Below are 13411 nucleotides of genomic sequence, written 5' to 3' on the forward strand. Positions count from 1 at the left end.
AGAAAACTGAACGAGAACTTTTGGAAATGAAAACTTTGATACAATCTCACATCATAAAGAGCACAGAAATCTGAACAGATTTGTTAATTTGATTGCCTGTCAGTTTTTGATTAATCGAATATTTCTCAATTTTTGTTTGGAAGGAATACTATCGAATGAATAATCCTTTGCAAAAATTCAAGTGAACTTATTGGAAGATTAAATGAAACGCATTGACTGACAAAGAAAAATGAAATGAGAAAAGAAGATATGATAGAAGTACTTATTTAATAGAATGGACGAAAACATGAAAGTTTTTCTTTTGTATTTGCGAAATACCGAATAAAAAGCTTTTTAGAATCCAAAGTCGCATCGTTCTTTTATTCAAGCACCTGAGGAAAATTGCCGAGCAATTTGTGTTCATTGCATTTATTCATTTCTAATTGATGAAGAAGGAAACAGAATTTTCATGGTCGAGGATTTGTTAAATGAAAAAGCCATATCTCTCAATTCATATCGAAGATTTCATCAATCAACTTTTGAAGATTAAAAACATTAAGGATTATTTGCATTGCTTTATGAACACTTGACGATGCTGCAAAAAGAGGAGGATTTTCAAATGGAAGAAGATTTATAAATAGCCAGTGAAGAACAAACTGTTTGAGTGGATAAAAGATGAAAAATTTATAAATTGAAAGATTGGAATGCGATTTTGCATTTTAGAATGAAAATATTGCAAGTTATAGTTAGAAAAATGATATAGATTGTATTTTTTTCTGGCATATTTAAGCATGTGGAAAAGATGAAAATCGCAAACAGTGAATTAGACTTTATATGCTTCGATTTTATAACAATTCAAAAATTTTCAAGCATTTGATAGATTTTTCGATTTTTATCACTATTTTTTTTGTAATTAAATGTATTAACAAATACTTTATAGAAGATAAAAAAATTGAACTCATGACTTTTTTGTTTCAATTTTTTTCTAATTTGAAAGTCAATGTTTGATAGCTTTTTTCTGTTGAACTAATAAAAAGATCTTGAACAGTTTGTTTTGCTTGTTGGATCTTTGCAAAACTAAAAAGCAAGTTGACTTGAAGCAACTGTTGGTGTAAGTTCGGAAAAGGAAAATGCATGCAGAAATTAACAAAAACATTCCCAGAAATAAGAAACAGAAACAACAAAAGAAAATACGTGGAAAATGAATTCAATAAAAAAAAAAAAAACAGAGGTTGTGACTGGTTCATTCAATGAAAATATCACATCTCAATATTCAATTAATTTATCAGTTTCTATAACATGAAGTTTCCTTAAATTGCAATCAAAAAAAGTTGAATCTTCAATTGCTTCCCAGATGATGGTTAAACATGACTTTTCTGCATATTCATGTTACTGCATGAACAAATTGAAACTTTTCATATTCTTTGAAAGGTCATTTTAGTTATATCCTAAAATATTGAATTCTTTTATTAACTGATGATCAAAAAAAATATAATGGAAGCATGCTCAACATTTTGAATTAATTAAAATGACTTACGCATCAATTAGCGAAAGCAGTTTGTGTATGGAACATATCTTTGTTTTTTTCACAAAATTAAAAACTATGCCCCATCTATTCATTTTCGTGATAAAAAAATATGGGTTATATTAAAAATTTTGTTAAAATGCAAGGAGTGGGATTCGAACCCACGCATCCGAAGATACTAGTACCTTAAACTAGCGCCTTAGACCGACTCGGCCATCCTTGCTTACATAAAAAATTGAAAATTTATCAATATTATCAATAACTTTTTTTTCAAGTTTCATTTCAATTAAAAATTATAAAAAATGTGTTTAAAATGAGTTCTGTTTAAAATTAGAAAAATTAATTGCATTTTTATTATAAAGATGAACATTACAACTGCAAAAAATATTGGATTATATTGTTCCTGAGACTTTAATGATTTATAAATGATTCATTTTCTGCCATTCGATAAATGATGTAATAAAAATTTAGGAATTTGTTTTCACTCAAGTTAGATGTTTGATTAAAATTAAAAATAATATTTCTTCATTTTGTAACAATTGAACAGAACTGATGTTCGCGTAACAAGGTACTTTCACAACAAATTTAGAAGTTTGTGGGGAAAACGAGAGGAAGATCTTTCATCGGTGAAGAAACACCTGGGAATGGGGCATTAATAACACGATCTCCAACAGTGATCTTCTTTATCACTTTGGCTGCAGTCCATGTTCCTGTTCGGTCGAAAATTCACAATATCAAATGTTAAAAAAAATATTTTTATGAACAAAGCCAACCCATGTTAACAGATTTTTCTGGTGCGGAAACAGTTGCTCCTGCAGGAATTGTAAGTGTTAAGGTCTCTGCATGTTCTGGATCAATTCCTTCATATTGCACAACAGCTGTGATTTGAGCACCAGAACTGTTTGTAATGTTAGTGGAATAAACGTCTAAAATATCAAAAAACATTACACATCCGTTAATTAATTAATATATAATAGAAAAAGAACTAATCCAAAACACCTTTTGGTGGAAGCATTCTTTGCATATAAATACTTTGATCAATTTGAACCATCATATTCGATGTCACATGAATTTTTTATACGAAAAAGTGATCAAATACAAAATTATTTAGTTAAATATTTCATATATCCAATAGTAATAAAATTTATTTGATTTGGAATGGCATTTTTAGCATCAGTATGCTTTAAAAATTTGAAAAACAGCAATTATCCACGAGTTACAAAAAATATTTATATTTTCACATTTTTTTGTAGCAAGCTTACTCATTGGTATTTGATCCATCATTTACGGAAGGTGAAGAGAAATTCAAATTATTACAAATAACTCCTTCCATTGTGGAACAGATTGAAAAAGAAGGGTTTATTTTGTATAATTATACATATTTTTGAACTATTTTCCATTAATACAGCGGATTTTACATAAAGGAAGATGCGAAAGGAGAGGCAGTCATGTGCACAGAAACTGACGTATGATAGAAATTTGTCATATTTTTCTTATATAAATATTCATTTTTGTTTCATAAAAGACTTATGAAATGAAGCAAGTTTATCATTCAAATCAATCATTTCTTGCTGACTCCACACATGATGAAAAATTGCAATCATGCACTCAGGATGATCCAAAGAAAGTTCCACTGTTTCCAATAATTGGTTCCAATTCATCGTATCTTTGTCTTAAAAAAACAGCTCCATCAATTTCAAAGTACGCTTTAAATGTCACATTGTTGAAAACTTTGAATAATTTGGCTTTTTATTTCAATTTATTGATGCTTCAGTGTTTTTAAACTTCTTATTCCAACTGCTTTTCGAGGACAGTTCCGAAAAGTCTCTCCTGATTATTTAAATGATCCTCATTCATCTTCATCAACAACAAATATTGGCAAGAAGTTGAAACGACCATTTATGCCTTCTTTTTCTTCATATGCCACTTCTAAGCAGCTTCTCGAAGCAGAAATTGATGAAGCTCTTTTGATTACTGAAGAAATTCTTCTTAAAAGTTAGCCATCAACTTTTCGTATTCACTAAATTTCATATGGAAATGATTTTGTTGTTACTATTTTTGAAAATCACTCTATTATTTGTTTATTTATTGAACGGATTTTTCTTTTCTTTTCTTTTCTTTTCTTTTTTTAAATTTGACTCGACAGATATCGGTGCAAGTGAAAAAGAAATTCGGGATGAGATGAAACGATTGGGATGTTTTGAACTGCGGGGCAAGGTGCGAATTCTGGATGAAGAATATCGCTATGCCATATTGCTGATGATAATAGAAATGGTGCTGCGACAATATGAGGATAAGCTAATGGAAGAAGACGAGGCGAGAGGAGTTGCAAAAACGGTTGAAGAAACAGGAGAAGAGGAAGAATTGGAAGAAGAATTCGAACCAGATTTTGGTGATGGAGATAAAACAAACGAAATCTTTAACAACATTCGAAATGCAAAAGCATCTATTTCAATCAAGGGATGTATTGAAGTATGATATTTTTGATGTTTTTTTTTCCTATTTATTTAATCAACAATTATTAATCATTAGGAAAACCCCGAAATCTCAGAAGTTGGAATCCGCCAAACAATACTGTATTTTTCAAGCCCTTCAGAAAGCAATGAAGACGAAAGGATTTTGGATTGGGAGAAAATTGACGTTGCACACGCAATCGCAATATTGAAGCAAATACAACCATTCAGGGTATTTTACTTGATTTTTTCCATTATTATTATGATATATCAAAATTTTCTTCTTTCTTTCTTTCTTTCTTTCTTTCTTTCTTTCTTTCTTTCTATCTTTCTTTCTTTTTTTGCTCAACTCTAATTGAATTGGCTATTCACAATTTTTTTTATTTTGAAAAAAAAACTTGTCTCAATCCATTTTCTTTGCGCTATTCACAAATGAATCTTCAATCAAAGGGAATTTCATTGTCGTTGTTTCTTTCTCGATGGAGGCAGCGCGGTGCTTGCAGCGATATCTCAGTTTTAAAGGTTTGCTCAAGAGAAAAGAAGACACTTTTCTTCATAAAATAAAATTATTAATATTAATGTTAATATAATTTGAAACTATCTAAACTTATCTTTACAGAGGAAAGCAATAATCTCTGATGTTGGAGGGGATAAACGAATCTTTCGAATCGATATTTCTGCTCTTCCGTCTGATCTTTCTCGTCGCTTTTCTCTTATATTTTCAATGAAGCCACAGTGGTCAGAGAGCGAATTACGGTTAATGCTTCAGGATATTGTTCTTCCAGATGAAAACATAACTTCAATTCTAAATAGATACACTCGACCATTACGAACATCATCAAAAAGTGGAATAACTGAAATGCAATATGTCCTAAAAGAGACATGAAACATTTGAAACACAACAATTTAGATATTTTTTTAATAAACATTATTGAACTGATTTTTTGTTTTATACAATATAATATTGCTATGGGCTTCTATGATCATTTTTACCGTTTAATATCTGAAAACGAATCAGAAAATAAGATATTGATGGAAAACGATCAGCAAAACGAAGAAGAAAAATTGGAAAAACAGAAAGAAGATGATTATGCACCGCTTGAACAAGAGGAGAATGAAGGAAAAATTGGTGATGAAATTTTAAATGAGGAACAAGAAAAAATTGAAGAAAACGGAGAAAACGAAGCTGAAACACAATTTCATAACAGTGTTGAGCAAATAAGTGAAGAAGCCTATCAGATGTCTGACTCAATGGAAAGAAAAGACGAAGAAAATCTGAATGCAGAAAATAATGGTGCCATTTCTGACAGCACCGGAGAAGAAGAAACTAAAACAGACGAAGATCATCAAATAAGTGGAGAAAACGAAGGAGAAGCTGGAGATTTACAGGATGCTGGATCAATTCATGAAGCCGAAGAAACAAATCTTGAAGGCGATATAGTGGAAAATAATTCAGAAATACCTGAAGATCAGGACCAACAACCTGAACAAACCGAACAGCTTGAAGAAGTGCAAGATGGAATCGATTCTGTTCCCGAGCAGCAAGATGTTGAAGAAGGTCCTGCAAAAGATATGTCTGAATTAAATGTTGAAAGTTCGACAGGAGAAATAAATGAAGGAACAGAGCAGAATGAAAGAGAGGAAGTTGATGAGGAACCAGAAATTAAAACACGTTCATTTGAATTTTCAGGAAACGAAACAAATACAGAAGAGGTGCAAGAGGTTCAAGAAGAGAGTGATCAAAAAGAAGAAGAAAAAGAAAGCGAATCTGGTGCAGCTGCACAAGAAAATGAAGAAAATTTACAGAACGAACAGGAAGACGGAGGTGGAGAAGAAGGAGAAGGAGATGCGTTTGGATATGATGAAGCAACTCCGGAAGAAGAACAAGAAGCAGAACCTACACAAGTGGAAGAGGAAGAAGAAGTGAAAGAACGAGAGATGGGAGATAATGAAGAAAATGCGCAGGCAGAAGAAGGAGAAGTCCAAGAGCAGAACGAAGAAGGAGGTGGAGAAGAACAAGGGGAGCAGCCTGCAGAAGAAGAAAGCGTGCCACAAGAAGAAAATGAAGGGGCAGGAGGGAACGAGGAGATGGAGTACGAAGCACAAGAGGAAGAAGTTCAAGACGTTGAAGCACAAGAAGAAGAACATGGAGAAGGAGAAGGAGAAGAAGCAGTTGGAGAGGAAGAACAGTTTGAAGAAGAAGCAGCTGAAAACGAGGCAGAAGCGGAAGGCGAGGCAAATGAAACAGAAGAGCCAGCAGCAGCAGAGGGAGAAGGAGAAGGAGGAGAAGGAGAAGAAGAAGTTCAACAGCAAGAAGAGGAAGTACAACAACAAGAGGAAGGAGAAGAGGCAGGCGAAAACGAAGAAGGCGAAATAAAGACACGTTCGTTTGGGGGATTTTCAGGTGAAGAGGAGGCACCAGCAGAAGAAGTGGCAGAAGAAGAACAGCAAGAAGAAGAACAACGAGAAGAACAACAACAAGAAGGAGAAGGAGAAGTGGCAGAGATTGCAAATGAAGAGGAAGGAGGAGAACAGCCAGAAGAGAATGGGGAGGAGGTGGTTGAGGCTGAAGAAGCAGGAGAAGGAGAAGGAGAAGCACAGGCTGATGGTGAACAAGAACCAGAGCAAGAACAAGAACAAGGAGGAGGAGAAGGAGAGGCAGAAGGAGAAGCCACTAATGAAGAAGAAAAATACGATGAGCAGGCATTTGAAGAAGAAGCACAACCAGAAGCAGCAGAAGATGTTGCACCTTCCGAAGAAGGATGCGAAGGCGAAGAGAATCAACCAGAAGAGCAAGCAAACGAACAAGAACAAGAACAAGAACAAGAACAAGAACAAGAGGCACAAGAATACGGATCCGATTATGAGCAGCCACCAGAAGAGGAAAAAGCAGAAGCAGAAGCAGAAGAAGCGGCGGGTGAGAATGCGGAGCAAGTTGGAAGCCAAATTGAGGCAGAAGGCAACGAAAACGCAGAAGGAGAGGATGAGATGGTGGTCAAAACGAGGGAGTATGCAGCGGCAGGGCAGAAGATATCGACAATTATGGCGAACAAGAAGGCGAAGGATGCGAAGTACAAAGAGTCCATAGGCAAGCTGCAGGAAGAGAAGAAGGCGCGGAAGCGGGCGAAGGAAGTGGAAGAAGAAGAGAAAGAGAAAGAGAAAGAGGAAAGAGAGAGGAAAGAGAGAGAAGAGAAGATTCTTGCGCTGCAGCAGCAGGAGAAGGAGAAGCAGGAGCAGCTGAAAGAAGAGGAAATTCACGAGAACGAGGCAGAGCAAGAGGGAGGTGGCGATGCGGCTGATGGCCAAGCAGCGCTTTTTGAGACGCCGCGCACAAAGGAAGAGGCAGAGAAGGCACTTGAGCACGAGAAAGAGACAGAAAAGATCCCGTTTCCGCTGAAGCCGCGCCCGAAGGCGAAGAAAGGGAAAGGGAAAGCTGCATCCAAAACATCTGCAGCTGCAACTTCAGCTGCTGGTGGGTCATCAAGTGCTTCTTCTTCTTCTTCTTCTTCTTCAACAGCGTCTGGCTCTTCCAGTCAGAGTGCAGGTGGAGTAACACGATATGGAAGATCGCCGTCACGAGCAGGAAGCCGCCCAGGCGGAATAAAGAAGAAGAAGAAGAAGTCTGCCTCTCCTTCAAAGAAAGTGAGTGCAGCACAACAAGACCCACAGCAGCAGCAACAGGATAAGCAACAAGATAAGCAGCAAACCTCTTCACAGCCTTCTTCAGCTGTCCAGACACAGCGGCGGGCAGTGTCTTCGCACAGAATGACAACACGGCAGCCGCAAGTGCGCCCGATGACATCAGGTGCTTCACACAGAACAGGGGAGCAAGGAAACTTGAGAAGCAGAGACTTCAACGGAGGAAGAGCAAGTGGGGAAGGGCGGGTGAAGAGCGAGAAGGAGAGGAGAATGGACAGAGAAGCAGAGCGAGTGAAGAAGCTGGAAGGAGGGTGGTACAACCGTGTGACTCCGGTGTCAGAGCGTGTGAGGAAGGAGTACAATGCGCTGGAGGCTGACGACTGCCCGCTTGTCGACTCGGCGTCGTTCCAGCGGACGGTGATGCGGAACATGGGAGATAACCTGTCCCCTTCACAAAGAGAGCTCATGCAGAGAAGGAGAGAGGCAGTGGCACGGAGAGACGAGGAGCTGCGCGGGCAGTTTGCGCTGGGCGACAGCAGAGGCACGGCGCAGTCGAGGTGGGCAGACACACACCACCACAGGGACGAGCGGAGGGCGTATGCAGAGAGAGTGAGAGAGGGGGAGGGGGGGAGAGGGTACTATGGAGGAGGAGGAGGTGGTGGGGGTGGGTATGGGAATGGGTATGGAGGGAGAGGAGGAGGAGGAGGAGAAGGGAGAAGGAACATGTCGCCACAGGAGCTGTATCGGGAAGGATATCGTGATGGATACAGGCAGCGGCTGGCGATGATGGATGAGATGGAAAGAGAAAGAGACTGGAGACGAGGAGGATCACGTGGAAGAAGAGAGTATGGAGACAGCAACATGATGATGGAAGGTGAAGAGCCCTCAGACAGATACGGAGGAGAGGAGAGATGGAAGTACGGCAGCAATGTGATGGAGCGGCCCATCTACCCAGACGAGAGAGAAAGAGAAAGAGAAAGAGAAAGAGGAGGATACAGCAGAGGGAGTGGCTATGAGCGCGATGCATACAGCACACTTCCCTCAATCAGCGACAGAAGCGACGAGTCTGCGCCATCGATGAGAAGGAGAGATTTGTACTCGCCTGTCCAGAAGCCGATGCAGACACAGTCACAAGCACAGCGTCTGCCTCACGGTGAGATGGATGGCAGAGAGCGGTATGATGAAGACAGCAGAGGCATGGCATATTCACAGCATTCACAGCATTCACAACATTCATATGGCTCACCGTCGCAGATGAGAAGCGGAGCACAACAAGCAGAAGACAAAAAGCAAAGTGGAACAGTTGTGTGCAGTTTGCCCTTTGACTCTGTGCCAAAGAGCAGCGCAGAGAACAAAGAGGCGATTCTCCAACTGAAAGCGCAGGTGCTCTCGTTCCTCTCGCAGAAGCAGCCGTTCGTGCTGCCTTCGTTCTGCGAGGCACAAAAACGCAGCTTGTCTGCCACTGCTCGCCCGTATTCAGCACAAGACAACACTCCACTTTCTCCTTCTTCCTCGTCTTCTTATTCATCCTCTGGTTCTCACAACGACCGATCTGCCCACTCGCCTGCGCCACGCCACCGCTCTCTCGAAGCAGTGGTGTCTGCATTGGAGGACAGCGTGCCAGAGATTGTCAATGGCGTGTTTCCTGACCCTGTCCTGCAAAGCGCAGTGCTGAAGAACTCTGTTGTGAATGCCGCGTCTGTGGAGAAGGAGATCCAGGGGATGGAAGGCGGGGCAGAGCTGATTGAAAGAGAGTGTGCGGCACACAGAGAGATCGACGAGGAGATGGGCTGGCAGAGCAGGGGGAGGCCTGGTAGCTCGCTGTCAGCGTCGGGAAAGAAGAGGAAAGGAGAAGAGAGAGACGACGAAGGGAAAGGGGTGCTGGAGACAACGCTGGATGATATTGATGACTTTGTAACGTCGGCTGAGGAAGTCGATGAGGCTGCTCAGGCTGAAGAGAAACAGGGAGCAAAGGAAAGCCACACTTCAAAGCAAACAGCAGAACAGAAATGCACAGAAGTCGAGCTGATGTATCCTTCTTCTTTGTCTTCCTCATCATTGTCATCATCACCTACTATTTCCTCACCTTCTGCTCGTCATTCATCGTCATCATCATCTTCTTCTTTTTCTTCCTCCTCCTCCTCCAGTTCCCGACCTGATCCATACTGCTTCTCCACCACCGCCTCCCCCGCTGAATGCACGCGAAGCCTGCTTCAGCAGCGTCTCTCTCTGTTTCTGCTGCATGTGTACCACCCTCCCTCTGAGGCGCTGGAGTATCTGGAGACTCAGTTCTGCAGTGTGGTGCTGCTGGTGAAGGCGCTATGGACAGTGCTGACGGTGCCACTGTGGAGGAGAGAGAGAGTGAGAGATCTGCTGCCGAATTCACTGGACATTGACTTCTTGCTGGCTAACACGGCTGCTGCTTCAGAGAAGAAGAAGAAGAAGAACGGGAAAGAGAAAGAGAAAGGGAAGGAGAAAAAGGAGAAGCACAGCAAAAAAAGTGAAAAGAAATCGAAGAAAGAAAAGAAGAAGAGCGATGACGATGAGAACAAACAGGATTACTCTGAAGACTTTGACGACGAAGCGAAAAAGAGCAGCGATTCTAATTCTGATTCCGAAACTAGTAGTAGTAGCAGCAGCAGCAGCAGCAGTGATAGTGACAGTGATAGCAATGAGAACGAGAAGAGGTCTGAGAGCAATGCGGAGTCTGAACAGCCAGGCAACTCGCAGTCAGCGCTTGGGATCGCACCAACGCTGTTTGGCTACCAGACGCTTGTGCACGAGGCGGCGTGGCTGTGGCAGGTGCTTGTGCTGCGGTGCGAGCTGCTGCGGCTGCTGTCGGTGCGGCGGGTGGTGGCGACGAAGGCGCTGTCGATGGCTGCAGAAGGCGCAGGGATGGGCGCGATGGGGTGTGTGCTGCAGCGCGCTGCGGAGCTGAGTAGAGACTGCCTGAAGCTGCTGGATCTGTGGGAGTGGGCAGGCTGGTGGCACTCGTCCCGCCTCATCCTCGGCGGTGGTGACGAGAGGGCAGAAGTCGAAAGGTCTGCACGGGAGATCCAGAAGGCTGTGTCTGCAGGACGGAGAGCGGAAATGGCTGGTCCTGTGTCGTCTATGCCGCCTGAGATGGGCTCATTTCACAAGCAGCTTCCTCCGCCTTCTCATCTTCCAATGCAGCATCAGCAGATACATCAATCACATCAGTACGGAGAGAGGGGATACCGCCGGCCAGCCAGCGGATCGGCTGTGGCTGTTTCGGGCATGCGGAGAGAAGAAGCGATGGGGTGGAACTGGAGTGGGCGGGGGTATGAGAGCGTGCAGGGAGAAAGGAGGAGGGCGAGGCCTCGGTCGGGATATGGGGAGGATGGGATTGTGTTTGCGGACGAGGTGAGGAGAAGGCTGCAGCCGGTGGATGCGTATGAAGCGAGGCAGCCTGCACGAGCGAGGCAGATGGAGAGGAGAAAGGAAGGGATGAGAGATGAAGAGAGAGAGGAGGAAGGGAGAGGATACGGCAGAAGAGAGGACAAGAAGAGAAGTGCGAAAGGGAGAGACGAAGAGCTGTTTGAGCGGTGGAAGGCGGAGCGGGAGTCGGAGCTGGATGGATACGATTCAGTGATTGTGAGTATGGACGACGAAGACGAGGTTGAATGCGGGAACGATGAAGAGATGGGCAATTATGCAGACAACAACAAAGACATTGACAACGATGACGAGTGGGGGAGGGACATTTCGTATACGCAGAAGCGCTCGCGGGCGATGAATGGAGAGGAGCCGGACGAGCGATGGGACGAAGAGAGGATGGAGGAGGAGCAGAGGAGTGGAGGAGGAGGAGGCGGAGGTGGAGGAGGAGACGGGTTCAGGGGTGAAGGGAGAGCAGGGGCAATGAGAGGGCATTCGCCGTCGGGTGGCCGGCGTGTGCAGACGGAGCAGCAGAGGAAGAGGAAGAAGATCGATGCGTCGGTTGTTGGGGTGCCATATCTGCTGGCAATGCAGAGCAAGCCGATGAAGGATCCTGTGAAGGAAGTGACAGAAAAGTGGAAGAAGAAAGAAAGAAGCTAATTATTTTTCAAGTGAATTTGTTTCAAATTATGTATGTGTGTGATTAATTTTCTTCCATTCGCTATTCTGTTGATTTTCTTCTTCAAAGTTTTTATTCTTTCTCTCTTATTTTTTGGTAATTCTTTAACTTCATGTTATCTATCCATTTCATCATTATGTTTCACCTTATGTTTTTTTCCTTTCCATATTTTATCCTCATTTACAGTTATATGCAATCAAATAAATACATTACAATTTTTATAATCTGAACAAAGAAAAAGTCTGCTTGTGAAAAAACAAAAATTGTCATTGAATGGATCATTCTTTGGTACTGATGCAGTTGAATGATCTTCCATTACAACGAAATATTTAAATGTTTAAGAACAAATATGAACTGAAAAAAAAAAAAAAATTGAAATGAAATACTTTTCATAACATTAACCACAGCGCATAATCGAGAAAATTTCTCGAGGGATAAATCGAATTAGTATTTTCAAAATATCTGCACTAAAATTCAGCATCGCAAAATGCAAACAACAATTTTGCAACACATTAAGCTGAATGGGCCTTCAAGTGAAATGTGACAGAAATTCAAAAAATTCCAAGCGTTTTCTTTTCTGCTCCAATGGTGGTCTCCTCTCCATGGCCAGTAACAACAACCGTGCTTTCAGGAAGGATCGTGCACAACTTTCGAAGAGATGCAAATATTTGCTCCATTGATCCGCCCTGGGCAATAATGATAATAAAACCCAATTTATTATCAGCATTAAAAAAACAAAATATATGCGAAAAAAATTAAAATGTTTCAAACAGGAAGATCTGTGCGCCCTGAAAAAAATACATTTGATAACAATTAAAAATATTATTCTATGAAATCACAACAAACCAAATCTTTTTTTTTTTTTTTTTGAAATTTAAGCATAGAGAAGAAGTCACATAAATATTAAAGGCATGTCAATATGCTATCAAACCCATTCTTAAACAAAGTATCTCCAGCAATCAGCAAATGATCGAAACTGAAGCAGCAAGATCCAGGACTATGCCCAGGAGTTAAAATAATTTTCCCTTCGTATTCCCCAACAATAACTTTTTCACCTTCTTTGTGCGTTGAAATCTACTAATTTGAAATTATATTTTTAAAGAGTGACACAAAATGAATAAATAATTACCTTTGGTAGAGGACAGCTTGGAATACTGAACCCTCTTGACTTCTTCATTTTTGGAGATAGCTCATATAAAAACATATCTGCTTCATGTATTGAAACTTCGCAGCCACAAACTTCCTGAAGTTGTCCAGAGAGGTCAACATGATCATAATGTCCATGCGTATCTGCGTTGTATAAAGAATAAAACAAAAATCATTTAAATTTTATTCGTTGTCAATCATACAGTAAATGTGCTTCACATTTAAATGCTCTTTCTGTATCTCATGGGCAATCTTTGCTGATTCAAAATTAGAAAAAGTTTGACAAAAATCGACATACGAATATCTCCACCTGCATCAAATATAACCGAATCTCTCGTTTCAGAATCATACAAAATTGTTGTATTTGAAGAAATCTCTCCGACAGGTAAAGTTATTCGACAAAGAGGCATGATTAAAAAAAGATAAAAAATAACCCAAAATAAAAATATTTACTTGACAATTCTTCACAAGCAACATGACAGAATCATTTTGGAGAAAAGGCATGATCAATTTAATAAATCAGTTTTTTCTTTTCACATTCATTAGGCATATCAAATCAATTGTCCCTAAACAAAATACTCACAAGTATTGAAG

The 13411-nt window shown here is 40.8% G+C and overlaps 4 protein-coding genes across 4 annotated transcripts; 2 read left to right on the forward strand and 2 right to left on the reverse strand.

The window, feature by feature from the left end:
• Positions 1 to 1746: 1746 nt before the first annotated feature.
• On the reverse strand, positions 1747 to 2558 carry MONOS_4369 (uncharacterized protein; the record flags this gene model as incomplete). Its single annotated transcript, XM_067874435.1, has 3 exons — positions 1747 to 2214; positions 2278 to 2430; positions 2504 to 2558. The coding sequence occupies 3 exons, from the start codon at positions 2556 to 2558 to the stop codon at positions 2090 to 2092; spliced, it is 333 nt and encodes a 110-aa protein (XP_067722910.1). The 3' UTR covers positions 1747 to 2089.
• A 36-nt stretch (positions 2559 to 2594) lies between these two features.
• MONOS_18662 (putative sister chromatid cohesion protein DCC1) lies at positions 2595 to 4929 on the forward strand. The gene is made up of 9 exons (XM_067871702.1): positions 2595 to 2680; positions 2758 to 2861; positions 2913 to 2970; positions 3030 to 3205; positions 3279 to 3499; positions 3651 to 3976; positions 4037 to 4189; positions 4408 to 4479; positions 4577 to 4929. Exons 1-9 carry the CDS (start codon positions 2663 to 2665, stop codon positions 4841 to 4843), a joined length of 1395 nt encoding a protein of 464 aa, XP_067722911.1. The 5' UTR covers positions 2595 to 2662; the 3' UTR covers positions 4844 to 4929.
• A 10-nt stretch (positions 4930 to 4939) lies between these two features.
• MONOS_4368 (uncharacterized protein) lies at positions 4940 to 11911 on the forward strand. The gene is made up of 2 exons (XM_067874434.1): positions 4940 to 6187; positions 6548 to 11911. Exons 1-2 carry the CDS (start codon positions 4990 to 4992, stop codon positions 11650 to 11652), a joined length of 6303 nt encoding a protein of 2100 aa, XP_067722912.1. The 5' UTR covers positions 4940 to 4989; the 3' UTR covers positions 11653 to 11911.
• A 10-nt stretch (positions 11912 to 11921) lies between these two features.
• On the reverse strand, positions 11922 to 13247 carry MONOS_4367 (putative beta-lactamase domain protein). The gene is made up of 7 exons (XM_067874433.1): positions 13116 to 13247; positions 13021 to 13074; positions 12801 to 12961; positions 12603 to 12745; positions 12518 to 12522; positions 12443 to 12459; positions 11922 to 12357 (listed from the first exon to the last, which is right to left on the reverse strand). The coding sequence occupies exons 1-7, from the start codon at positions 13225 to 13227 to the stop codon at positions 12223 to 12225; spliced, it is 627 nt and encodes a 208-aa protein (XP_067722913.1). The 5' UTR covers positions 13228 to 13247; the 3' UTR covers positions 11922 to 12222.
• Positions 13248 to 13411: the final 164 nt, after the last annotated feature.

Source organism: Monocercomonoides exilis (assembly GCF_001643675.1).
Source record: "Monocercomonoides exilis strain PA203 chromosome Unknown scaffold39-1025343, whole genome shotgun sequence".
Taxonomy (NCBI): domain Eukaryota; phylum Preaxostyla; order Oxymonadida; family Polymastigidae; genus Monocercomonoides; species Monocercomonoides exilis.